Source organism: Solanum verrucosum, unplaced genomic scaffold (genome assembly GCF_900185275.1).
Source record: "Solanum verrucosum unplaced genomic scaffold, falcon-dt-bn FXZP01000060.1, whole genome shotgun sequence".
In the NCBI taxonomy this organism is placed as follows: Eukaryota; Viridiplantae; Streptophyta; class Magnoliopsida; order Solanales; family Solanaceae; genus Solanum; species Solanum verrucosum.
Window position 1 is genome coordinate 8,672,285 of NW_026020129.1, and position 22,689 is coordinate 8,694,973.

Here is a 22,689-nt window from a genome sequence, read left to right on the forward strand (position 1 = left end):
TTACAATGAAAACATTGTCTTTTCATATGATGATAATATCATTAGTATTAATTAGTATACTACGGTCAGTTTATTGTTTAATAATTTAATATTTAATTAATTATACATTTTATGAAGAGATTTTTGGATTATTATTATTATTATTATTATTATTATTATTATATACATATAAATTATAGATGATAAATATGTATTAAATTAGATATTTTAATTAGGAATTAATCTAAGGAAGTGCAAAAGTCATTAACATATTAATTAAAATGATACAATTTAATATTTAAATTAAATAATTAAATGTTTTATAATATTTTAATTTATAATAGGGGTAAAATCTTAATTCAACTTTTAACTTTTTTTGTTCCCACTTATAATAATATATGATATGATATATAAATATAATATATATATTTGATACTAGGTCAAAATCCGATTGTGGCACTGTATCAGAAGGTAGCATGTGGCTATTGAGATCTAGTCAACTCAGCTCAGCAACGCTCAGGCCGCACCCGATCTTTAGCTCTCAAGTGATTAGGTATATTTCTAGACTTATTTCGGTCCCCAAGGAGATGATAAAATAATCGAGCCATCGCCCATCGGAGTAACCATCCGGAGATTTCAGGTTAAAAATTCAGCTACTACACTAGGTCTGTGAGCCCGTTTGCACTAACCCTTACGAGCACAATTGCTTTGGTTACATGTACTCCCTTATCCCAAAATACGTGTCACCTTAGCAAAAATCACGTTCATTAAGAAATCAATAAACACAATCGGTCGTTCACTAAACTACCCTTATTTTATAAACATATCTTAAAAATTGAACACTATTAAGAAGATGGAGTATAAAGGTATAGTTGAATAGCCATACTATTTTGTCTTGAATTCCTAACATCACACTTATTTTGGGACGGAGTGAGTACTTGTGAGATGAACAAGACACCTCATGTATTAGTTAAGGCGTGTTCAAGTTGACTCGAACATTACTTAAAAAGTATATTGTAGATTGATGACCTCATCTATATGATGTTGCTTTGCCAACTTCATTAGCAAATAGAAGTTAATTAGAATAAAATCGTTTTAGCGTATAGATGACCATTTCACTATCTATTTTCTATTTAATCCAAGAATCTCCAGATGTGACTATTTCACATTTCTAAAACTAACTTCTGACTTGCAAATAAAAAATATACTACCAATGTGTATATATACCCACAATCAAAATTCAAAAAGCACACCACCAAATAATATCTCTTTCTTTAGTACTAAAGTTATGATGGCTCAATACAGTTCAATTCTTACTATAATTGGGCTGATTTGTGTGCTCTTTTCATTTACAACTAATGCAACAAAACAGAACAATTCACAAATCTATATTGTTCATTGTGAGTTCCCTGGTGGGGAAAGAACTGCCAAATACCAAGATTTAGAAAGCTGGTATCTTTCTTTCTTGCCTGCAACAACCTCCGATAGTTCTCGTGAGGCACCACGTTTGATATATTCCTATCGAAATGTCCTAACGGGCTTTGCAGCTAAGTTATCACCAGAAGATATAAAGGAAATGGAAAAAATGGAAGGATTTGTTTCTGCACGCCCCCAGCAGCTACTTAAATTACACACCACACATAGTGTCAATTTCATGGGGTTGCAACAGAACATGGGGTTCTGGAAAGACTCGAATTATGGGAAAGGTGTGATTATTGGAGTTATTGACTCGGGAATTTTCCCAGACCACCCCTCATTTAGCGATGTCGGGATGCCACCTATCCCTGCTAAATGGAAAGGAGTTTGCGAGTCCGATTTCGCGACCAAGTGTAACAACAAGCTCATTGGAGCGAGGTCTTACCAACTTGCCAATGGTTCCCCAATAGATAATGATGGACATGGTACACACACAGCAAGCACAACTGCAGGAGCCTTTGTAGAAGGTGCTAATGTATTTGGGAATGCTAATGGGACTGCTGTTGGTGTTGCCCCTCTTGCCCACCTAGCCATATATAAGGTGTGTAATTCTGATGGTTGTTCTGACAGTGATATTTTAGCTGCCATGGATTCAGCTATAGATGATGGAGTAGATATTCTTTCAATGTCCCTTGGTGGAAGTCCAGTTCCTTTCTATGAAGACAGTATTGCTTTCGGGGCGTACGGTGCAACAGAAAGAGGGATTCTTGTAAGTTGCTCTGCTGGAAATAGTGGTTCATCCAGTTTCTCAGCAGGAAACACAGCCCCTTGGATTCTTACGGTAGGCGCCAGCACTATTGATAGAAAGATAAAAGCTACTGTTACACTTGGAAATAAAGAGGAATTTGAAGGGGAATCTGCTTATCGTCCACAGATTTCCGACTCAACATACTTCACTCTATATGATGCTGCAAAGAGTATAGGTGATCCATCTGAAACCCCTTATTGCAAACCAGGGTCTCTCACTGACCCTGCAATAAAAGGAAAGATTGTCATATGTTCGGCAGGTGTAGCTTCAAATATTGAAAAAGGACAAGCTGTGAAGGATGCTGGAGGTGTTGCCATGATTGTCATCAACCCGGCATATTATGGTGTCACAAAATCAGCTGATGCTCATGTTCTTCCAGCATTGGTTGTTTCAGCTGCAGATGGAATCAAAATTCTTGATTATACAAACTCAATATCAAACCCTATTGCTACAATCACTATGCAAGGAACAATAATTGGAGATAAAAATGCTCCCATAGTTGCTGCATTTTCTTCTCGCGGACCAAGTAAACCTAATCCTGGGATCTTGAAGCCTGACATAATTGGTCCTGGTGTTAATATCCTTGCTGCTTGGCCTACCTCCGTGGATGACAACAAAAACACCAAATCCACATTCAATATTATATCAGGCACCTCGATGTCTTGCCCTCACCTCAGTGGCGTAGCAGCTCTGCTGAAGAGCACACATCCTGATTGGTCTCCTGCTGCTATTAAGTCTGCAATCATGACAACCGCTGACACGTTAAACCTTGACAGTAGTCCAATACTAGATGAAAGGTTACTTCCTGCAGACATCTTTGCAATTGGTGCAGGACACGTTAATCCATCAAGGGCAAATGATCCAGGACTAGTTTATGATACCCCCTCCGAGGACTATTTACCTTATTTATGTGGTTTGGGATACACAGATGCACAGGTAGGTAGCCTGTTACGACGCACGGTGAATTGCTTGGAAGTGAAAAGTATCCCTGAAGCACAATTAAACTATCCTTCGTTTTCCATATTTGGACTTGGATCAACTCCTCAGACATATACAAGAACTGTGACCAACGTTGGTGATGTTGCATCATCTTACAAAGTAGAGATAGCTTCACCTATAGGAGTTGCCGTAGAAGTTGTACCCACAGAGCTAAATTTCTCCGAGTTGAACCAGAAGTTAACATACCAAGTGACATTTTCCAAGACAACCAGCAGTTCAGAAGTTGTGCTTGTTGAGGGATTCTTGAAATGGACTTCTACTAGGCACTCTGTGAGAAGTCCAATTGCAGTTGTGTTGGTCTAGTGAAATTTTTTTTGCTATGAGTGCATAAAGTACTCAAACAGTTTATTGTTTTTACTGTATACTTTATGTTACTTTTTCATTATTAATAAAGTGTTTCGCTGTTTGTTCACATCTGATTGAAGAATATAAAAGCATATATCCTCTTTGATAAATGTCAGTTTTTCATTGATCGTTTCTTTTACTTTTTATATATTTCATTTTTTTAAGAAGAGAGTTCAAAAATGCCTGTTATATCCAATCATATATGCTGTTTACAAAGCAAGCATAAGAGTTGAGAAAACCTGATACCATTCCCAAGAAAAATAGCTATTGTCACCAACTTTCAAATTTCATTCGTAAAATTCGTCCTGAAATTTCAATTGTAAATTTAGAACATTATAATAGTGTGATATGACATAATTATGTTTCTTCAACCCTCTAATTGTGAATATTCTCAGGGGACACTAAAATTATTAAGTATTCAATAAATTAGTGAAAAAGAATGATGCATATAGCGATTTTAAAAATAATTTGGAAGTGTCTTCATCTTGATTATCCTATTTGAAGAGGTCTGGTGTAAGGTCTCTTTCTCATGCTTTGTAAATTTATAGTTGCAGATGAGGTTGTCACTTTTTGAGAATATGAATAATGTACACTAGATAGATGATACTGTCACCCAAACGTGAATCCAAAAATTTAACTTAATGAATTCAAATTTTAGAGTTCTTTAACATTGAATTCATTACCCTTTTAAAATTATGATTTATAATATAATGTTTATTTAAATTTCGGAAAAGGGTCAAAATTGTCCCTGACATATGGCAAGCCACGTGGAAGTAATTCCTCCCCTTAATTAAGCTTTGTCAATTAAGATTCACTACAAGAAACTAGACCTTTAGCGGCGACTTTTGGTTTTCACATAATCACTGAAAATCTTTAGTGGCGATATTTTGGATATTTGTGGCGACTTTGTCGACGCTAAAGAACTAATTTCTTGTAATGATCCTAGTTGGCCACGGTTAGGTGGAGGGATTAGTCTCACGTCACTAAAAATTTGGATTGTTACCTCAAGAGGATATTTGTAGTCTCTTGAGATAATGGTGGAGAGATTTTTTTTATCTCAAAATGTAACGGAGTGTATAAATAATCTATTTTGCATAGTTCAAGGGTTAATTTTGACAAGCATGAAACTAGTTCAAGGATTCAACGATCTGGGGTTAAGGAGGCACCACACATGTTTTTTTCTCATTAAAAACAAAAGGTCAGATTAAGTGTTAATGCTTGATTTTGTCAATATTGACAAAGCTCAAAACTTATAAAACTTAGAAGTTATCATATTTTATAATAGAAGTAATTAACATCAGGCCAGTTGGGATTCTTTAAACTTTATTGTAATTCCCTTTCACAATCTCAGCATTAGTTTAGAGGGATTATATAGGGGAATGTACATGTATTTTTCAAATTTGGGGGAAAATTAAGCTAATGACATTATTGTTAAGTAACATAGTACTTTCTTTTTAATTTATATTTGTGGTGTTTTGGTTAACTTGTCGCACCTCAACTAATTCCATAGGATACTAGGTCAAAATCCGATTGTGGCATTGTATCAGAAGGTAGCATGTGGCAATTGAGATTTAGTCAACTCCATCTCATCAATGTTCAGGCTGCACACGGTCACGTTCATTAAGATATCAATACACACAATCTGTAGTTTAGTAAACTACCCTTATTTTATGAACGTCTCTTGTAAATTGAACACTAAAAAGAAAATGGAATATAAAGGTATAGTTAAAAAGTCATACTAATTTTTGTTTTGGATTTCCTAAGATAACACCTATTTTGGGACAGAGGGAGTACTTGTGAGGTGAACTAGTCAGCTCAGTTAAGGTGTGTTCAAGTTGACTCGAACATTACTTAAGTATATTGTCGATTAATGACTTCATCTATGTGATGTTGCTATGCCAACTTCATTAGCAAATAGAAGTTAATTAGAATAAAATCGTTTTAGCGTACAGATGACCAATTTACTTTCTATTTTCTATTAAATCCAAGAATCTCCAGATATGACTATTTCACATTTCTAAAACTAGCTTCTGACTTGCAAATAAAAAAATATACTTCCAATAAGTATATATTCCCTCAATCAAAATTCGAAAAACACTCACAAAATAACAGCTCTTTCACTAGTACTAAAGTTATGATGGCTCAATACAGTTCAATTCTCATTATAATTGTGCTGATTTGTGTGCTCTTTTCATTTACCACTAATGCAACAAAACAGAACAATTCACAAATCTATATTGTTCATTGTCAGTTCCCTGATGGGGAAATGTCAACCAGATATCAAGATTTAGAAAGCTGGTATCTTTCTTTCTTGCCTGCAACAACCTCAGATAGTTCTCGTGAGGCACCACGTTTGATATATTCCTATCGAAATGTCCTAACAGGTTTTGCAGCTAAGTTATCACCAGAGGATATTAAGGAAATGGAGAAAATGGAAGGATTTGTTTCTGCACGCCCCGACGAGATACTTAATTTACACACCACACATAGTGTCAATTTCATGGGGTTGCAACAGAACATGGGGTTCTGGAATGACTCGAATTATGGGAAAGGTGTGATTATTGGAGTTATTGACGGGGGAATTTTCCCGGACCACCCTTCGTTTAGCGATGATGGGATGCCACCTCCCCCTGCTAAATGGAAGGGTAAGTGTGAATTTAATGTCACAAAGTGTAACAACAAGCTCATTGGAGCCAGATTCTTCCCGAACTCGGGGATTGATCCATGGGATGAAAATGGACATGGTACACATACTGCTAGCACGGCTGCTGGAAGTTTCGTTCCAGGTGCTAACATTTTTGGCAATGCAAATGGCACAGCTGTGGGTGTTGCACCTCTTGCTCATGTTGCCGTTTACAAAGCGTGCTCTGCTTTCGGTTGTTTTGGGAGCGACATTTTGGCTGCAATGGATATGGCTATTGAAGATGGTGTGGATATTCTTTCAATTTCCCTTGGTAGTCTATCTAATGCTTTCCATAGAAACCCAATTGCACTTGGTGCACTTAGTGCTATCAAAAAGGGAATCTTCGTCAGCTGTTCTGGTGGAAATTCAGGACCATACAGTTTTTCATTGTCTAATGAAGCGCCCTGGGTTCTCACAGTTGGTGCAAGCACTATCGACAGAAAAATAAAGGCCACTGTTGTGCTTGGTAACAATCAAGAATTCGACGGAGAATCAGCTTTGCAACCTAATGACTTTCCTCCTACACTATTGCCTCTTGCCTATCCTGGAAGCAATTCTAGTGATTCTGATGCTAAATATTGTACCCCTGCTTCCCTGAACAACACGAATGTCATGGGAAAGATTGTGTTGTGTGAGGCTGGTAAAATAACGCGAGCTGATAAAGGTATAGCAGTGAAGGCAGCTGGTGGTGCTGCCATGATATTTATGAACCGAGAAGCCATGGCTAACACAACATTGGTCGAGGCATATGTCCTCCCAACGACATATGTTGGCTATGCTGATGGTCTAAAAATCAAAGAGTACATAGACTCAACACCAACCCCTACAGCCACAATTGTGTTCAAGGGAACTATAATCGGAGATGATCGTGCTCCAGTGGTTGCTGGATTTTCATCCAGGGGTCCAAGTTATGCAAGTCCTGGAATTCTAAAACCAGACATTATTGGTCCTGGCGTTAACATTCTAGCAGCTTGGCATATTTCCTTGGATAACAACACAAACACCAACTCGAGATTCAACATGATCTCAGGCACCTCAATGTCTTGTCCTCACCTCAGTGGCGTTGCAGCACTACTAAAAAGTGTTCACCCTGATTGGTCTCCAGCTGCAATTAAGTCAGCAATTATGACAACAGCCGATGTCTTAAACCTCGGATCCAACTTAATCGAGGATGAAACATACCGTCCGGCCAATGTTTTTGCCACTGGTGCAGGCCATGTTAATCCGTCAAAAGCAAATGATCCAGGCCTGATATATGACATAGAGCCAGCCGTTTACTTACCTTATTTATGTGGTCTAAATTACACAGACACACAAGTTGGATTCTTTTTTCCGGGCAAAGTGAATTGTTCAGAGGTTACTAGCATCTCAGATGGTCAACTAAATTATCCATCGTTTTCGATCCAAGTCAGAGTCAACTCAGCAGCTCAAGTATATTCAAGAACTGTGATGAATGTTGGACAAGCCAACTCAACATACAGAGTTGAAATTGATTCACCGCCAGGTCTTGATGTGAAAGTTGAACCAACTACACTTGTTTTTTCAGAGGTGAAACAAGCATTGAGCTATCAAGTGACATTTACACCTCTGGATACCATACCGAACACTACTTTTAATCAGGGATCTCTCAGATGGATTTCTGAAAAACACATTGTTAGGAGCCCAATTGCTGTTCGATTTTTCCTTTTTTGAAGAAATAAATGAAGAATCTGATCTCAGTGACACACTCATCGAGATTTTTCTTTTGCAATAAAACCATGTTCAATATACATTCTAATAAATACAAATGAATCAACTCATGATAAACGGATGACATGATATCGGACACTTAGGCTTAGATCTCATTTCCTTTAGTACTATATCTATTCAATGTTTTGGAGTTGCTTTCATCTTCAAACACTGCTTATTGTCGTATTAACTCTAAAAATGTCTACATTCATCTAATCAATTCAAGTTAATTTACTCAAGTACAAAATCTTAATGAATTACTCATTTATTAACCAACCTTCTCTCAAAACAAGGAAAATGACTTCCCTACTTTTAGTACGGATAACATTTTCCTAAATTCCCCATCACATAATCCACTTAGAAGCACCATCTTTTTTTCTTTTACGAACACAAGAAAAAACAATATATGTATGTTGAGAATACAATTAAATAAAATAAGTGTACTCTCTCTAACACTTAAGCTTTTAGATGTGATCGTCACACATTTTAACATGGTATCAGAGCAGGCAGATGTTCGAGATCGAATCTCACCGACCCATATCAAAAAGAAAATTTCCATTTGCTTGGCCCATGAAAATATAAGGCCCTAACGTGAGGGGCATGTTGAGAATACAATTAAATAATATAAGTGTACTCTCTCTAACAACTTAAGCTTTCAGATGAGACAGTCACACATTTCAACAATGTACACTAAATTGTTAAAGCATATTTTTACATGTTAGACACTTCTTTTCCCCTCAAGTTCAATAATTTGTGCAATGTAGAAGGTGGTGCAACCATAACTTTTTGGTTATGTTCCTTAGTATGGAGCTCAGCATGAAGCCTGCAAAGGACTGCACCTGCAACTTGTAGTGTGTTTCAAAGAAAAAAAAATTGTTTAAAGAGAAAAATCGAATAATTGAACATTTCAAAATTCAAGATAGTCCATGAAGTTTTACAAGTAATATGGAAGTATATTCATCTTGATATCCTATCTTGAAGAGGTCATCAAGTGTGAGGTCTCTTTTTCATAATTAGTACATTTATAGTTTACTTTAATAAATTATTTTTAAAAAAAAAACATGTTATCCGGTTGAAGATGAGGTTATGACTTTTCGAGAATATAAATAATGTACACTAGATATAGATGATATTGTCATCAAAATGCGAATCCAAAATTTTAACTAAATGAAATTTGATCTTTAGAGCTCTTAACATTGAATCCATTAAACTTTTTAAATTATGATTTAAAATCTAATGTGCTACTAAGACTGCATCCACTGGTGTTGTCATGCTTGGTTTTTTCTTGGAAATGTACTTAGTTTATTATGAAAAGAAAAAAAACATGAAACTAATTCAAAACAAAATGTCAAATTAAGTGGTAATGCTTGATTTTGTCAATATTGACAAATCTCAAAACTTATAAGTTAGCATATTTATATTATAGAAGTAATTAACAATAGGCCTATTTGGAGGGAGGTGCACGCTTGCAACATTATTAAAGTTCTCTTTCATAATCTCACCATTAGTCAAGAGGGATGCTTGTTTTATTAATTTTCTTCCGCCTTCATTGAGATTTAAACCTGAAACCTCATTGTTCTCTATCCACTTTATTGACAATTACTTGTTTTCAGAACTCAAGTTTAGGTATACTTCTAGACATATTTTGGTTCCCAAGTAGATGGCCTAATGATCGAGCCATCGGAGTAACCATCTGGAAATTTCAGGTTAAAAATTCAGCTACGACACTAGTTGTGTGAATCTGTCTGCTCCAGCCATTATGAGCACAGTTACTTTGGTACCATGTACTTGAGAGGTGAACAAGTGTATTAGTTAAGGCGCGTCCAAGTTGACTGGAACAATACCTAAAAAGTATATTGTAGATTGATGACTTCATATGTATGATGTTGCTATGCCTAGTTCATTATCACATAGATGTTAAATAGAATAAAATCATTTTAGCGTGTATCTCCAGGCATGACTATTTCACATTTCTAAACTAGCTTCTGACTTGCAAATAAAAAACTATACTTCCAATTAGTATAAATACCCTCAATCAAAGTTCAAAAACACTCACCAAATAACAGCGCTTTCACTAGTACTAAATTTATCATGCCTCAATACAGGTTAATTCTTACTATAATTGGGCTGATTTGTGTGCTCTTTCCATTTACCACTAATGCAACAAAACAGAACAATTCACAAATCTATATTGTTCATTGTGAGTTCCCTGATGGGGAAAGGACTACCAGAAATCAAGATTTGGAAAGCTATTATCTTTCTTTCTTGCCTGCAACAACCTCAGATAGTTCTCGTGAAGCACCACGATTGATATATTCCTATCGAAATGTTATAACAGGTTTTGCAGCTAAGTTATCACTAGAAGATTTAAAGGAAATGGAGAAAATGGAAGGATTTGTCTCTGCACGCCCCGAGGGGATACTTGATTTATACACCACACATAGTGTAAATTTCATGGGGTTGAACCAGAACATGGGGTTCTGGAATGACTCGAATTATGGGAAAGGTGTGATCATTGGAGTTATTGACACAGGAATTTTCCCGGACCACCCTTGGTTTAGCGATGATGGGATGCCACCTCCCCCTACTAAATGGAAGGGTATATGTCAATTTAATACCACTAAGTGTAACAACAAGCTCATTGGTGCGAGGTACTTCCGCTACACAGGGAATGATCCATGGGACGAAGATGGACATGGTACACATACTGCTAGCACGGCTGCTGGACGTTTCGTTGCAGGTGCAAACATTTTTGGCAATGCTAATGGCACAGCTGTGGGTGTTGCACCTCTTGCTCATGTTGCCATCTACAAAGCGTGTGATGATATCAGTTGCTATGGGAGCAACGTTTTATCTGCAATAGATATGGCTATTGAAGATGGTGTCGATGTTCTTTCAATTTCCTTTGGTAATCGATTTAGGGAATTCTATGAAGACGACATTGCACTTGGTGCATTTAGTGCTATGGAAAGAGGAATCTTTGTCAGCGGTGCTGCTGGAAATTCAGGACCATTTAGTTTTTCAACGTCTAATGATGCGCCCTGGATTCTCACAGTTGGTGCAAGCACTATCGACAGGAAAATAAAGGCCACTGCTGTACTTGGAAACAATCAAGAATTCGATGGAGAATCAGCCTTCCAACCTAGTGACTTTCCTCCAACTCTGTTGCCTCTTACTTATCCTGGAAACAATGCTAGTGATTATTATGCTATATATTGTGACCCTCGTTCACTGAACAACATGAATGTCACAGGAAAGATAGTGTTGTGTAAATCTCGTTCAACGGAGCAAGTTGATACTGGGAAAGCAGTGAAAGCAGCTGGTGGTGCTGCCATGATTATTATGAATTCAGAATACTGGGCTAACACAACATTTGCTGAAGCACATGTCCTACCCGTGACACACGTTACCTATGCTGATGGTCTAAAAATCCAAGAGTACATAAACTCCACAACAACCCCCACTGCAACAATCGTGTTCAAGGGAACTATAATCGGAAATGATCGTGCTCCAGTGGTTGCTGGTTTTTCTTCCAGGGGTCCAAGTTATGTAAGTCCTAGAATTCTAAAACCGGACATTATTGGTCCTGGTGTTAACATTTTAGCAGCTTGGCATATTTCCTTGGAGAACGACACGAGAACAAACTCTACGTTTAACATGATTTCAGGTACCTCAGTGTCTTGTCCCCATCTCAGTGGCGTTGCAGCGCTACTAAAAAGTGTTCACCCGGATTGGTCTCCAGCTGCAATTAAGTCAGCAATTATGACAACAGCCGATGTCATAAACCTCAAATCCAACTTAATCGAGGATGAAACGTACCTACCAGCCGATGTCTTTGCCACAGGTGCAGGCCATGTTAATCCATCAAAAGCAAATGATCCCGGCCTGATATATGATATAGAGCCATCCGATTACATACCTTATTTATGTGGTTTGAATTACACAAACAGACAAGTTACTGTCATTGCTCAGCGCAAAGTGAATTGTTCGGAGATTACTAGCATCTTAGAAGGTCAACTAAATTATCCATCATTTGCAATTCAAGTTAAAAGCAACTCAGGAGTTCAAGTATATTCAAGAACTGTGACAAATGTAGGACAAGCCAACTCAACATACCGAGTTGATATCGATTCACCGCGAGGCCTTGATGTGAAAGTTGAACCAACTACACTTGTTTTTTCAGAGGTGAAACAAAAATTGAGCTATCAAGTGACATTTACACCTTTTGCTACACCAAGTACCATATCTTCTCAGGGATCTCTCAGATGGATTTCTGAAAACCATATTGTTAGGAGCCCAATTGCTGTTCGGTTTTCAGATTTTCGGTGAAGAAACAAATGAAGGAGCTGATCTCAGTGGCATACTGATCAAGATTTTTCATTTGCAATAAAACCATCTTCAAGATGTTAACTTTGGTTTATTATTCCATCTGTTTAGTCATGTGTTTACATTGTAAATATATCCTCTTCTTCATCTGTTCCACCCCGCCTTGTCACCCTCACCCTCCACAGACCGCACTTGTGAGATTACACTGGGTATGTTATTGCTGTTGTTTGCAATAAAAACAAATATTATGTTTATGTTTATCTTTTTTCGCTATAATTGGGCTGATTTATGTGCTCTTTCCACTAACCACTAATGCAACAAAACAGAACAATTCACAAATCAATATTGTTCATTGAGAGTTTCCTGATGGGAAAATGCCAACCAGATATCAAGATTTAGACACTTCAATTTTTCCTCAAGTACAATAATTTGAGCAATGTAGAAGGTGACACAGCCATGAAATATTTGGTTATATTCTTAGTATGAGTTCAACCATGACATTTTTGTCTATATTCTTTAGTATGAGCTCAGCCATGACATTTTTGGTATAGAAATTATTATAGATAGTAAGGTATAGACTAGTAGCTACTAAAAAAAATAAATATGGAAGTATATTCATCTTGATATCCTATCTTGAAGAGATCATCAAGAGTAAGGTCTTTTTCTCACAATTAGTACATTTATAGTTTACTTTACTTGTAATAAATTAATTTTTAAGAAAGGTGTTATCCAGTTGAAGATAAGGTTATGACTTTTTGAGAATATAAATGATGTACACTAGATAGATGATAGTGTCACCAAAATGCGAATCCAAAATTTTAAGTCCAAACAAAATGTCAAATTAAGTGATAATAATGCTTGATTTTGTCAATATTGACAAAACTCAAAATTTATAAAACTTAGAAGATAACATATTTTTATTATAGAAACAACTAACTAACATCAGGCCTATTTGGAGGGAGGTGTACGCTCGCAACAAATCTCACCATTAGTTAAGATGGATCCTTGTTTTATTAATTTTCTTCTGCCTTCACCGAGATTCAAACCTGAAACCTCGTGGTTCTCTGTCATTTTATTGACGATTACTTGTTTTCAACACTCAAGTTTAGGTACACTTCTAAACTTATTTTGGTTCCCAAGGAGATGGCCTAGTGATCGGAGTAACCATCTGAAGATTTCAGGTTAAAAATTCAGCTACGACACAAGGTGTGTGGGTCCATCTGCTCCAACTTTTATGAGCACGGTTACTTTGGTAACATGTATTTGCGAGGTCAACAACTCACCTCATGTATTAGTTAGGGTGCATCCAAGTTGACTCAAACATTACTTAAAAAAGTATATTGTAGATTAATGACTTCATTTATATGATGTTGCTATGCCAAGTTCATTGTCACAGAGAAGTTAAATAGAATAATATTGTTTTAGTGTGTATCTCCCCAGGCATGACTATATTAAATATCTATAATAGCTTCTGCTTGCAAATAAAAAACTATACTTCCAGTATGTATATATACCCTCAATCAAAATCCCAAAAATACTCACCAAATAACAGCTCTTTCACTAGTACTAAAGTTATCATGGCTCAATACAGGTCAATTTTTAATATAATTGGGTTGATTTGTGTGCTCTTTCCATTTACCACTAATGCAACTGAACTGAACAATTCACAAATCTATATTGTTCATTGTGAGTTCCCTGATGGGGAAAGGACTACCAGAAATCAAGATTTAGAAAGCTATTATCTTTCTTTCTTGCCTGCAACAACCTCAGATAGTTCTCGTGAAGCACCATGATTGATATATTCCTATCGAAATGTTCTAATGGGTTTTGCAGCTAAGTTATCACCAGAGGATTTAACGGAAATGGAGAAAATGGAAGGATTTGTCTCTGCACGCCCCGAGGGGATACTTGATTTGTACACCACACATAGTGTCAATTTCATGGGGTTGAACCAGAACATGGGGTTCTGGAATGACTCGAATTATGGGAAAGGTGTGATCATTGGAGTTATTGACACGGGAATTTTCCCGGACCACCCTTCGTTTAGCGATGATGGGATGCCACCTCCCCCTGCTAAATGGAAGGGTATGTGTCAATTTAATACCACAAAGTGCAACAACAAGATCATTGGCGCGAGGTACTTCCACTACACGGATAATGATCCATGGGACGAAGATGGACATGGTACACATACTGCTAGCACGGCTGCTGGACGTTTCGTTCCAGGTGCTAACATTTTTGGCAATGCTAATGGCACAGCTGTGGGTGTTGCACCTCTTGCTCATGTTGCCATTTACAAAGCGTGTTCTGCTCTTGGTTGTTTTGGGAGCGACGTTTTGGCAGCAATGGATATGGCTATTGAAGATGGTGTCGATGTTCTTTCAATTTCCTTTGGTTTTCGATTTAATGATTTCTATGAAGACAACATTGCACTTGGTGCTTTTAGTGCTATGGAAAAAGGAATCTTTGTCAGCTGTGCTGCTGGAAATTCAGGGCCCTCCAGTTTTTCAACGTCTAATGATGCGCCTTGGATTTTAACAGTTGGTGCAAGCATGATCGATAGGAAAATCAAGGCCACTGCTGTGCTTGGAAACAATCAAAAATTTGACGGAGAATCATCCTCTCAACCTAGTGACTTTCCTCCAACACTATTGCCTCTTATCTATCCTGGAATCAATACTAGTGACATTCTTGCTCAATACTGTCACCCTACTTCGCTGAACAACACGAATGTCATGGGAAAGATTGTGTTGTGTGTGGCTGGTATAACGGCAGGAATTGATAAAGGAATAGCAGTGAAGGCAGCTGGTGGTGCTGCCATGATTATTATGAATCCAGAATCCTGGGCTAACACAACATTAGCTGAAGCACATGTCCTACCCGTGACACACGTTACCTATGCTGATGGTCTAAAAATCCAAGGGTACATAAACTCAACAACAACCCCCACTGCAACAATCATGTTCAAGGGAACTATAATCGGAGATAATCGTGCTCCAGTGGTTGCTGGATTTTCTTCCAGGGGTCCAAGTTATGCAAGTCCTAGAATTCTAAAACCGGATATTATAGGTCCTGGTGTTAACATTTTAGCAGCTTGGCCTGTTTCCTTGGAGAACAACACAAATACCAACTCGACATTCAACATGATCGCAGGCACCTCAATGTCTTGCCCTCACCTCAGTGGCGTTGCAGCACTACTAAAAAGTGTTCACCCCGATTGGTCTCCAGCTGCAATTAAGTCAGCAATTATGACAACAGCCGATGTCTTAAACCTCGGATCCAAATTAATCGAGGATGAAACATACCTTCCAGCCGATGTCTTTGCCACAGGTGCAGGACACGTTAATCCATCAAAAGCAAATGATCCCGGCCTGATATATGATATAGAGCCATCTGATTACATACCTTATTTATGTGGTTTGAATTACACAAACAGACAAGTTACTGTCATTGTGCAGCGCAAAGTTAACTGTTCAGAGATTACAAGCATCTTAGAAGGTCAACTAAACTATCCATCATTTGCAATTCAAGTCAGAAGCAACTCAGGAGCTCAAGTATATTCAAGAACTGTGACAAATGTAGGACAAGCCAACTCAACGTATCGAGTTGATATTGATTCACCGCGGGGCCTTGATGTGAAAGTTGAACCAACCACACTTGTTTTTTCGGAGGTGAAACAAAAATTGAGCTATCAAGTGACATTTACACCTTTTTCTAGACCAAGTACCATATATACTCAGGGATCTCTCACATGGATTTCTGAAAACCATATTGTCCGGAGCCCAATTGCTGTTGGGTTTTCCGATTTATTTTGAAGAAACAAATGAAGGAGCTGATCTCAATGATACACTGATCAAGAATTTTCATTTGCAATAAAACCATCTTCAAGATGTTAACTTTGGTTTATCATTGTAAATGTATCTTCTTCTTCTGTTGCACCCCGCCTTGTCACCCTCACCCTCATCAGACCGCACTTGTAAGACTATACTGAGTATGATATTGTTGTTGTTTTCAATAAAAACAAATATTATGTTGTCTTTTTTCGCTCTTGTCAATACTATCATATTCATATTCTTAGCATCAAACTCACTACCTTCACTTTAAAATTACGGTTCACATATACATCCGAGTTCTGTGTCAAAAATAATGGGTTCAATTGAATCCGCAATACTAAGTCTACATACGCCACTAATGGCATGTTTGGTGTTTTTTCTTGGATATGCATACTTAGCTTAAAATAGAAGTTTAAGCTGACAAGAAAGATGTTGTTCTGTTCCTTGTTTGCTAAGGATTTAGAAATATGGAGTTAAGAAGGCACCACACATGGTTTTTATCATTAAAAACAAAATGTCATTTTAAGTGGTAATGCTTGATTTTGTCAATATTGACAAATCTCAAAACTTATAAACTAAGAAAGCATATATTTATGCAAGTAATTAACAAAATTATTTGGAGGAGGTGCAAGCTTATAACATTATTTTAGTTCTCTTTCATCATCTCTCCATTGATTAAGAGAGATAATATAGGGGTGTTCATATAGATTGTATATTTAATTATGTATTTCGGTGTAGTATTTGATATTTCAATATTTGTAAATAAATACCGAATACCAATTTTTTTTTAAATAATGCACATCATAAATACATATTTTCAGCTCAAGCTGCGAGCTGATAAAGTTGTCTGGTATATTACTTTAGGTGCGCCCAAGTTGGCTCAAACATTACTTATACAGAAAAAGTATATCATAGACCACCGACTTCTCCGTGTCTATATGTTGTTGCTATGTCAATTTCATTATCAAAGAGAAATTGGAATATAATCAAATTGTGTTTAGCGTGTTGATGACCTAATCAATTTCTATTTTTTTATTTAATCCAAGAATCTCCAGGCACGACTATTTCACATATCTACAATTGCTTCTGACTAGCAAATAAAAATATATACTTCAATGACTATATATATATTACATACCCTCAATCAAATTTTTAAAATCCTACAAACAAATATTTCATTTTTCTAACTTCAATATCCCTCCATTGTAGATATAATCCAAACTCATATTTTCTTAAAGTTGTCATGGCTCAATTTAGTTCAATTGTCACTATAATTGGGCTAATTTGTGTTTTCTTTTTATTCACCAGTAATGCAACTGAACATCCTGTTTATCAAAGACCAAAAGAAGATCAAGAACAGAGAAATTCAGAAGTCTATATTGTTCATTGTCAGTTCCCCGATGGCGATAGAGGTACCAGATATCAAGATTTAGATAGCTGGTATCTTTCTTTCTTGCCTGCAACAACCTCAGATAGTTCTCGTGAGGCGCCACGTTTAATATATTCCTATCGCAATGTTCTAACAGGTTTTGCAGTTAAGTTGTCGCCGGATGACTTAAAGGAAATGGAGAAAATGGAAGGATTTATCTCAGCACGCCCCGAGAGGCTACTTGATTTATACACCACACATAGTGTCAATTTCTTGGGGTTGCACCAGAATATGGGGTTCTGGAATGACTCGAATTATGGGAAAGGTGTGATCATTGGAGTTATTGACACGGGGATTTTCCCAGACCACCCTTCGTTTAACGATGATGGGATGCCACCTCCCCTGCTAAATGGAAGGGTAAGTGTGAATTTAATGTCACAAAGTGTAACAACAAGCTCATTGGCGCGAGGTACTTCCAGTCCTCAGGGAATGAGACATCATGGGACGAGATAGGGCATGGTACACATACTGCTAGCACGGCTGCTGGACGTTTTGTGCCAGGTGCTAACATTTTTGGTAATGCTAATGGCACAGCCGTGGGCGTTGCACCTCTTGCTCATGTTGCAATGTACAAGGTGTGTTCTGCTCTCACTTGCTCTGAGAGCGATGTTTTGGCTGCAATGGATATGGCTATTGATGATGGCGTCGACGTGCTTTCTCTTTCCCTTGGTACATTAACTAACAATTTCTATGAAGACAACATTGCACTTGGTGCATTTAGTGCTATGCAAAAGGGAATCTTTGTCAGCTGTGCTGCTGGAAATTCAGGGCCGTCCAGTTTTTCAACGTCTAATGAAGCGCCCTGGATTTTAACTGTTGGTGCAAGCACGATCGATAGGAAAATCAAAGCCACTGCTGTGCTCGGAAACAATCAAGAATTCGACGGAGAATCAGCCTTTCAACCTAGTGACTTTCCTCCAACACTGTTGCCTCTTATCTATCCTGGAAGCAATGTTAGTAACTTTAATGCTAAATATTGTACCCCTGATTCGTTGAATAACACGAATGTCATGGGAAAGATTGTGTTGTGTGAGGTTGGTATAACGACACGAGTTGATCAAGGAATAGCAGTTGAGGCAGCTGGTGGTGCTGGCATGATTCTTATGAATCCAGAAGACATGGCTAACACAACATTGGCCGAGGTACATGTCCTTCCGGTCACACACGTTAGCTATGCAGCTGGTTTAAAAATCAAAGAGTATATAAACTCAACATTGATCCCTACTGCAACAATAGTATTCAAGGGAACTATAATCGGAGATGATCGTGCTCCAGTGGTTGCTGGATTTTCTTCCAGGGGTCCAAATTATGCAAGTCCTGGAATTCTAAAACCAGACATTATTGGTCCTGGTGTTAATATCCTAGCAGCTTGGCATATTTCCTTGGAAAACAACACAAATACCAACTCGAGATTCAACATGATCTCAGGCACGTCAATGTCTTGTCCTCACCTCAGTGGCGTTGCAGCACTACTAAAAAGTGTTCACCCCGATTGGTCTCCTGCTGCAATTAAGTCAGCAATTATGACAACAGCCGATGATTTAAACCTCAGATCCAACTTAATCGAGGATGAGACGTACCTTCCAGCTGATGTCTTTGCCACGGGTGCAGGCCACGTTAATCCATCAAAAGCAAATGATCCTGGCCTGATTTATGACATAGAACCATCTGATTACTTATCTTATCTATGTGGTTTAAACTACACAGACAGACAAGTTGGGATCTTTCTGCAACGCAAAGCTAATTGTTCAGAGATTACTAGCATCTTAGAAGGTCAACTAAATTATCCATCATTTTCGATCCTAGTCAGAGTCAACTCAACAGCTCAAGTATATTCAAGAACTGTGACGAACGTAGGACAAGCCTACTCAACATACAGAGTTAAAATTGGTTCACCGCCGGGTCTTGATGTGAAAGTTGAACCAACTACACTTGTTTTTTCAGAGGTGAAACAAAAACTGAGCTATCAAGTGACATTTACACCTTTGGCTACTTTACAAAACACCACTTTTAGTCAGGGATCTTTCAGATGGATTTCTGAAAAACACATTGTTAGGAGCCAAATCGCTGTTCGATTTTTATGAAGAAGCTGAATTCAGTGACACACTGATCAAGATTTTTCATTTGCAATAAAACTATGTTCAACATAAATGTATCTTCCTCTTCTGTTTTTATTTCATTTGCAATAAAATCAAATACTATTATGTTGTCTTTTTTCACTCTTGTCAACCCAACAGTACAAAAAAATGAAATCTTATACCAATTTTCCCCCAGTAAATGTTAAGCAACTCATATTTTCAACGATGTTCGATCAGGAGAACTGTGCTGAGTCAAGATAAGGCTAATAAATTAATAAGCAAAGTAAAATATCTTTAAGCTGAAAAGGAGAAATCTATAGGCAATAATTCAAAATTAACATTTTAGTTGGCCATGTTGCAAAAGCTAAGTTGACTTCTAGATTTATGGTTAGCACTTTGGAACTCATGTGGCTATGGACACCAATTCAGAATCTAAAAGTTGACTTTCGAGTATTCGTTCGTGAAATTTCTCAAACTTTATCATGATTATGTCGAGCCTACATAATTAGAGCTAGATTCTTCCAAGTAGCAAATAAAAATTACATCGCGCTTGTTGTTCATCATGTCATTTACAATGTTTTGGATTCAATTGCGTTGAAAAATGATTCTTTGAGTGAAATGGATATAGCAATACAAGATTGGATGACTCCTTGGTTTCTTGGTCTATAAAATTAAAATAGTATTAATGATTAGAGATTTATAATTACGTTTTAAGTGTTTTGGTTTATGATATAAAATTCTGAAGGAGTTATTTTCACATTTTAATAGAAAGTGTTTGGCAACAACAAAACACTATAATATAATTTATTTTCCTTTCTAGCAAAAACACATTCAGTTCTTACATCTAGGGAGATACAGCATTCCCCGGAATTGCAACAATGGCCAATGCAACAATCCCAAAGTTGTCAATAGCGACAACACGATGGGCACTAACCTTATCATTTAGTTCAATGTTGCTTCTCAATTAACTATCAAACTAAGTGGTGGTCACATCTTCGTCACCAGAAAAAGCCCAATTCAACGAAGTTTTAAAAAAAGAGATATTATGTTTATTTAATACTATTATATATATATTATTCTCATAAATTCTAAAAAACATGATAATTAAATTTTTTTTCAATTGTCAATATAATATTTCTTCTCATAATTCGTAACACACGAATATGTATAATATAAATTATTGTATGATATATAACACTACAAATGTTTATATCTTAGATAAGTTGTTATCAATTATAGCTTATTGATTATAGTTTTTAAAAATTTATCAATTAAATTAATTGTTATACAAACTATCAAAATATTCTACAAGTAGTAGGAATATTAAAAAAAATAAAAATTGAGACTTAACCTCGATTGAGTATACCAATTACAAGTAGAAAGTAATTGCAGTTTAATTGCCTACAACTTTTAATTATAATTACTAATCGTATCTATACTACCTTAAAAGCATGAACTCCCAAACTTGAATGTTGAATTACTATAATACCCCCAATAAAAAATACTCAATTTATTTTATTTATTAATTTTATTATATTGAAAGTAGATACATTTTTAAATTAAAGGATTGTGACTTTTTCAATGAGTTGCGACTTTTCCAAAGGGTTGTCACTTTTTTTGACGGGTTATGACTTTTTCAATGAGTTGTGAATTTTCCGAAGGGTTGTGATTTTTTCGAAGGGTTGTGATTTTTCTAAAGGGTTGTACCTTTTTCTGATGAGTGGTGCCTTTTTCAAAGGGTTGTTACTTTTTCGATAAATAGTGAGTTTTTAGCAAGTTTGTACTTTTCGGATAAGACACAATTAACACCTATTCATACTACTATTTGGTAGCTATAAAAAAAAAAGGGGGGTTCCTCACATTTTTAAACTACAACTTCTTTAAGTTCTCTACTCTTCCTCTTCTTAAAAAATCTAAGTGTTATTTGCAAAAATTGAATAAGTTCCAAATTCAACGAAATTTGAGGTACCTCATAAGAAAAAGTTGGTGAAAAAATTATAGCAAATCATTCATCAATTCACAGTCGTATTTTTTCTTACCATTTTCATGAGTTAACAGTGACGAAAAGTTGTGGGAGATCGAGACAATAGTATTAAACAGATATGAACAAAGGCATATGATTTGGGTAAGATATATAAATAATACTTTACATTTTATTCATCTATTAATTTTTATTATTGAAAAATTTAAACATTCTATATCATGATACAACTTCTATAAGATACTAGATACTTTCATTAGACAACAACTATATGATATGTATGTGGCAGAAAAAAGGAGAAGACTACCATTCCACAAAGATAAGGTAGAAACTTAATGAAATGAAATATTTTTCAACATAGGTGATGTTATTCATATATTAAAATTAAATTATTCTACTGAAGTCTATATAACCACCATTCATGATAACAACCAAATACACTTTTTTGGTAAAATTACCTCTCTATGATAGCCTTACTCAAATATTAATAGAGTAATAATATTTTGTAAAAGATATGTTACATATAAAGATAAAATATTGAAATACTTATGATAATCCTTATTAGTGCCATATCATACTAAATTTCAAATATTAATATTTAAGACAAAATTTGTACTTAAACGGTGTACATCATTTATGCTCATAACTTCAAGAGTAAAGGATATTGGTGACATTTTTTGAATGGATATTTTTTTCTCTATTTTGTTGGTTAGATTTGTTTACAAAATTGAGTGAAGTAAGAAATAATATTATTAAAGAAATGTCACTTTCTCCCATATTTAAACTTTGAATGTATTTTGAAATGTTTTAATGATGTCTGGTCATTTTGATCTCAAAATACAAGTAACTCTATGACAATATGTATTAATAATTTAAAAACACTTGTCCTATGTTCGTTCAATTATAATTATTTACTAAAAAACTTTAATTTAGTAATAGTAATTCTATCTTACAACGTCATATACTATATATATACGATACACACGGCACGTGCACGTGCCGTAAAACTAGTTTTAAGAAAAATAATAAAAATTTAAAAGTATATGCATAATGATTGGTAAAAGATTGACAACAAACTAGTAAC

At 36.2% G+C, this 22,689-nt stretch overlaps 3 protein-coding genes across 3 annotated transcripts; all 3 read left to right on the forward strand.

Moving 5' to 3' along the window:
* The first annotated feature begins 1,267 nt into the window (after positions 1-1,267).
* Positions 1,268-3,505, forward strand: LOC125827147 (subtilisin-like protease 4). Its single transcript, XM_049506507.1, has one exon. The coding sequence runs from the start codon at positions 1,268-1,270 to the stop codon at positions 3,503-3,505; it is 2,238 nt and encodes a 745-aa protein (XP_049362464.1).
* A 2,247-nt stretch (positions 3,506-5,752) lies between these two features.
* LOC125826717 (subtilisin-like protease) lies at positions 5,753-16,099 on the forward strand. Its single transcript, XM_049506063.1, has 3 exons — positions 5,753-5,815; positions 10,181-11,541; positions 15,354-16,099. Coding segments are annotated over exons 1-3 (2,109 nt in total). The 5' UTR covers positions 5,753-5,813.
* LOC125827153 (subtilisin-like protease 3) lies at positions 5,860-19,675 on the forward strand. Its single transcript, XM_049506510.1, is given in 3 exon segments — positions 5,860-5,931; positions 17,644-17,883; positions 17,886-19,675. Coding segments are annotated over 2 exon segments (1,947 nt in total). The 5' UTR covers positions 5,860-5,931; positions 17,644-17,681; the 3' UTR covers positions 19,631-19,675.
* Positions 19,676-22,689: the final 3,014 nt, after the last annotated feature.

Excerpts from the sequence above, each read along its gene's own strand:
- LOC125827147 (XM_049506507.1), top strand. The coding sequence starts at position 1,268 with ATGATGGCTCAATACAGTTCAATTCTTACTATAATTGGGCTGATTTGT.
- LOC125826717 (XM_049506063.1), top strand. Across the intron at positions 11,542-15,353 it reads TCTAAAACCGGACATTATTG|GTCCTGGTGTTAACATTTTA; the intron begins GTCCTGGTGTTA and ends CGGATATTATAG.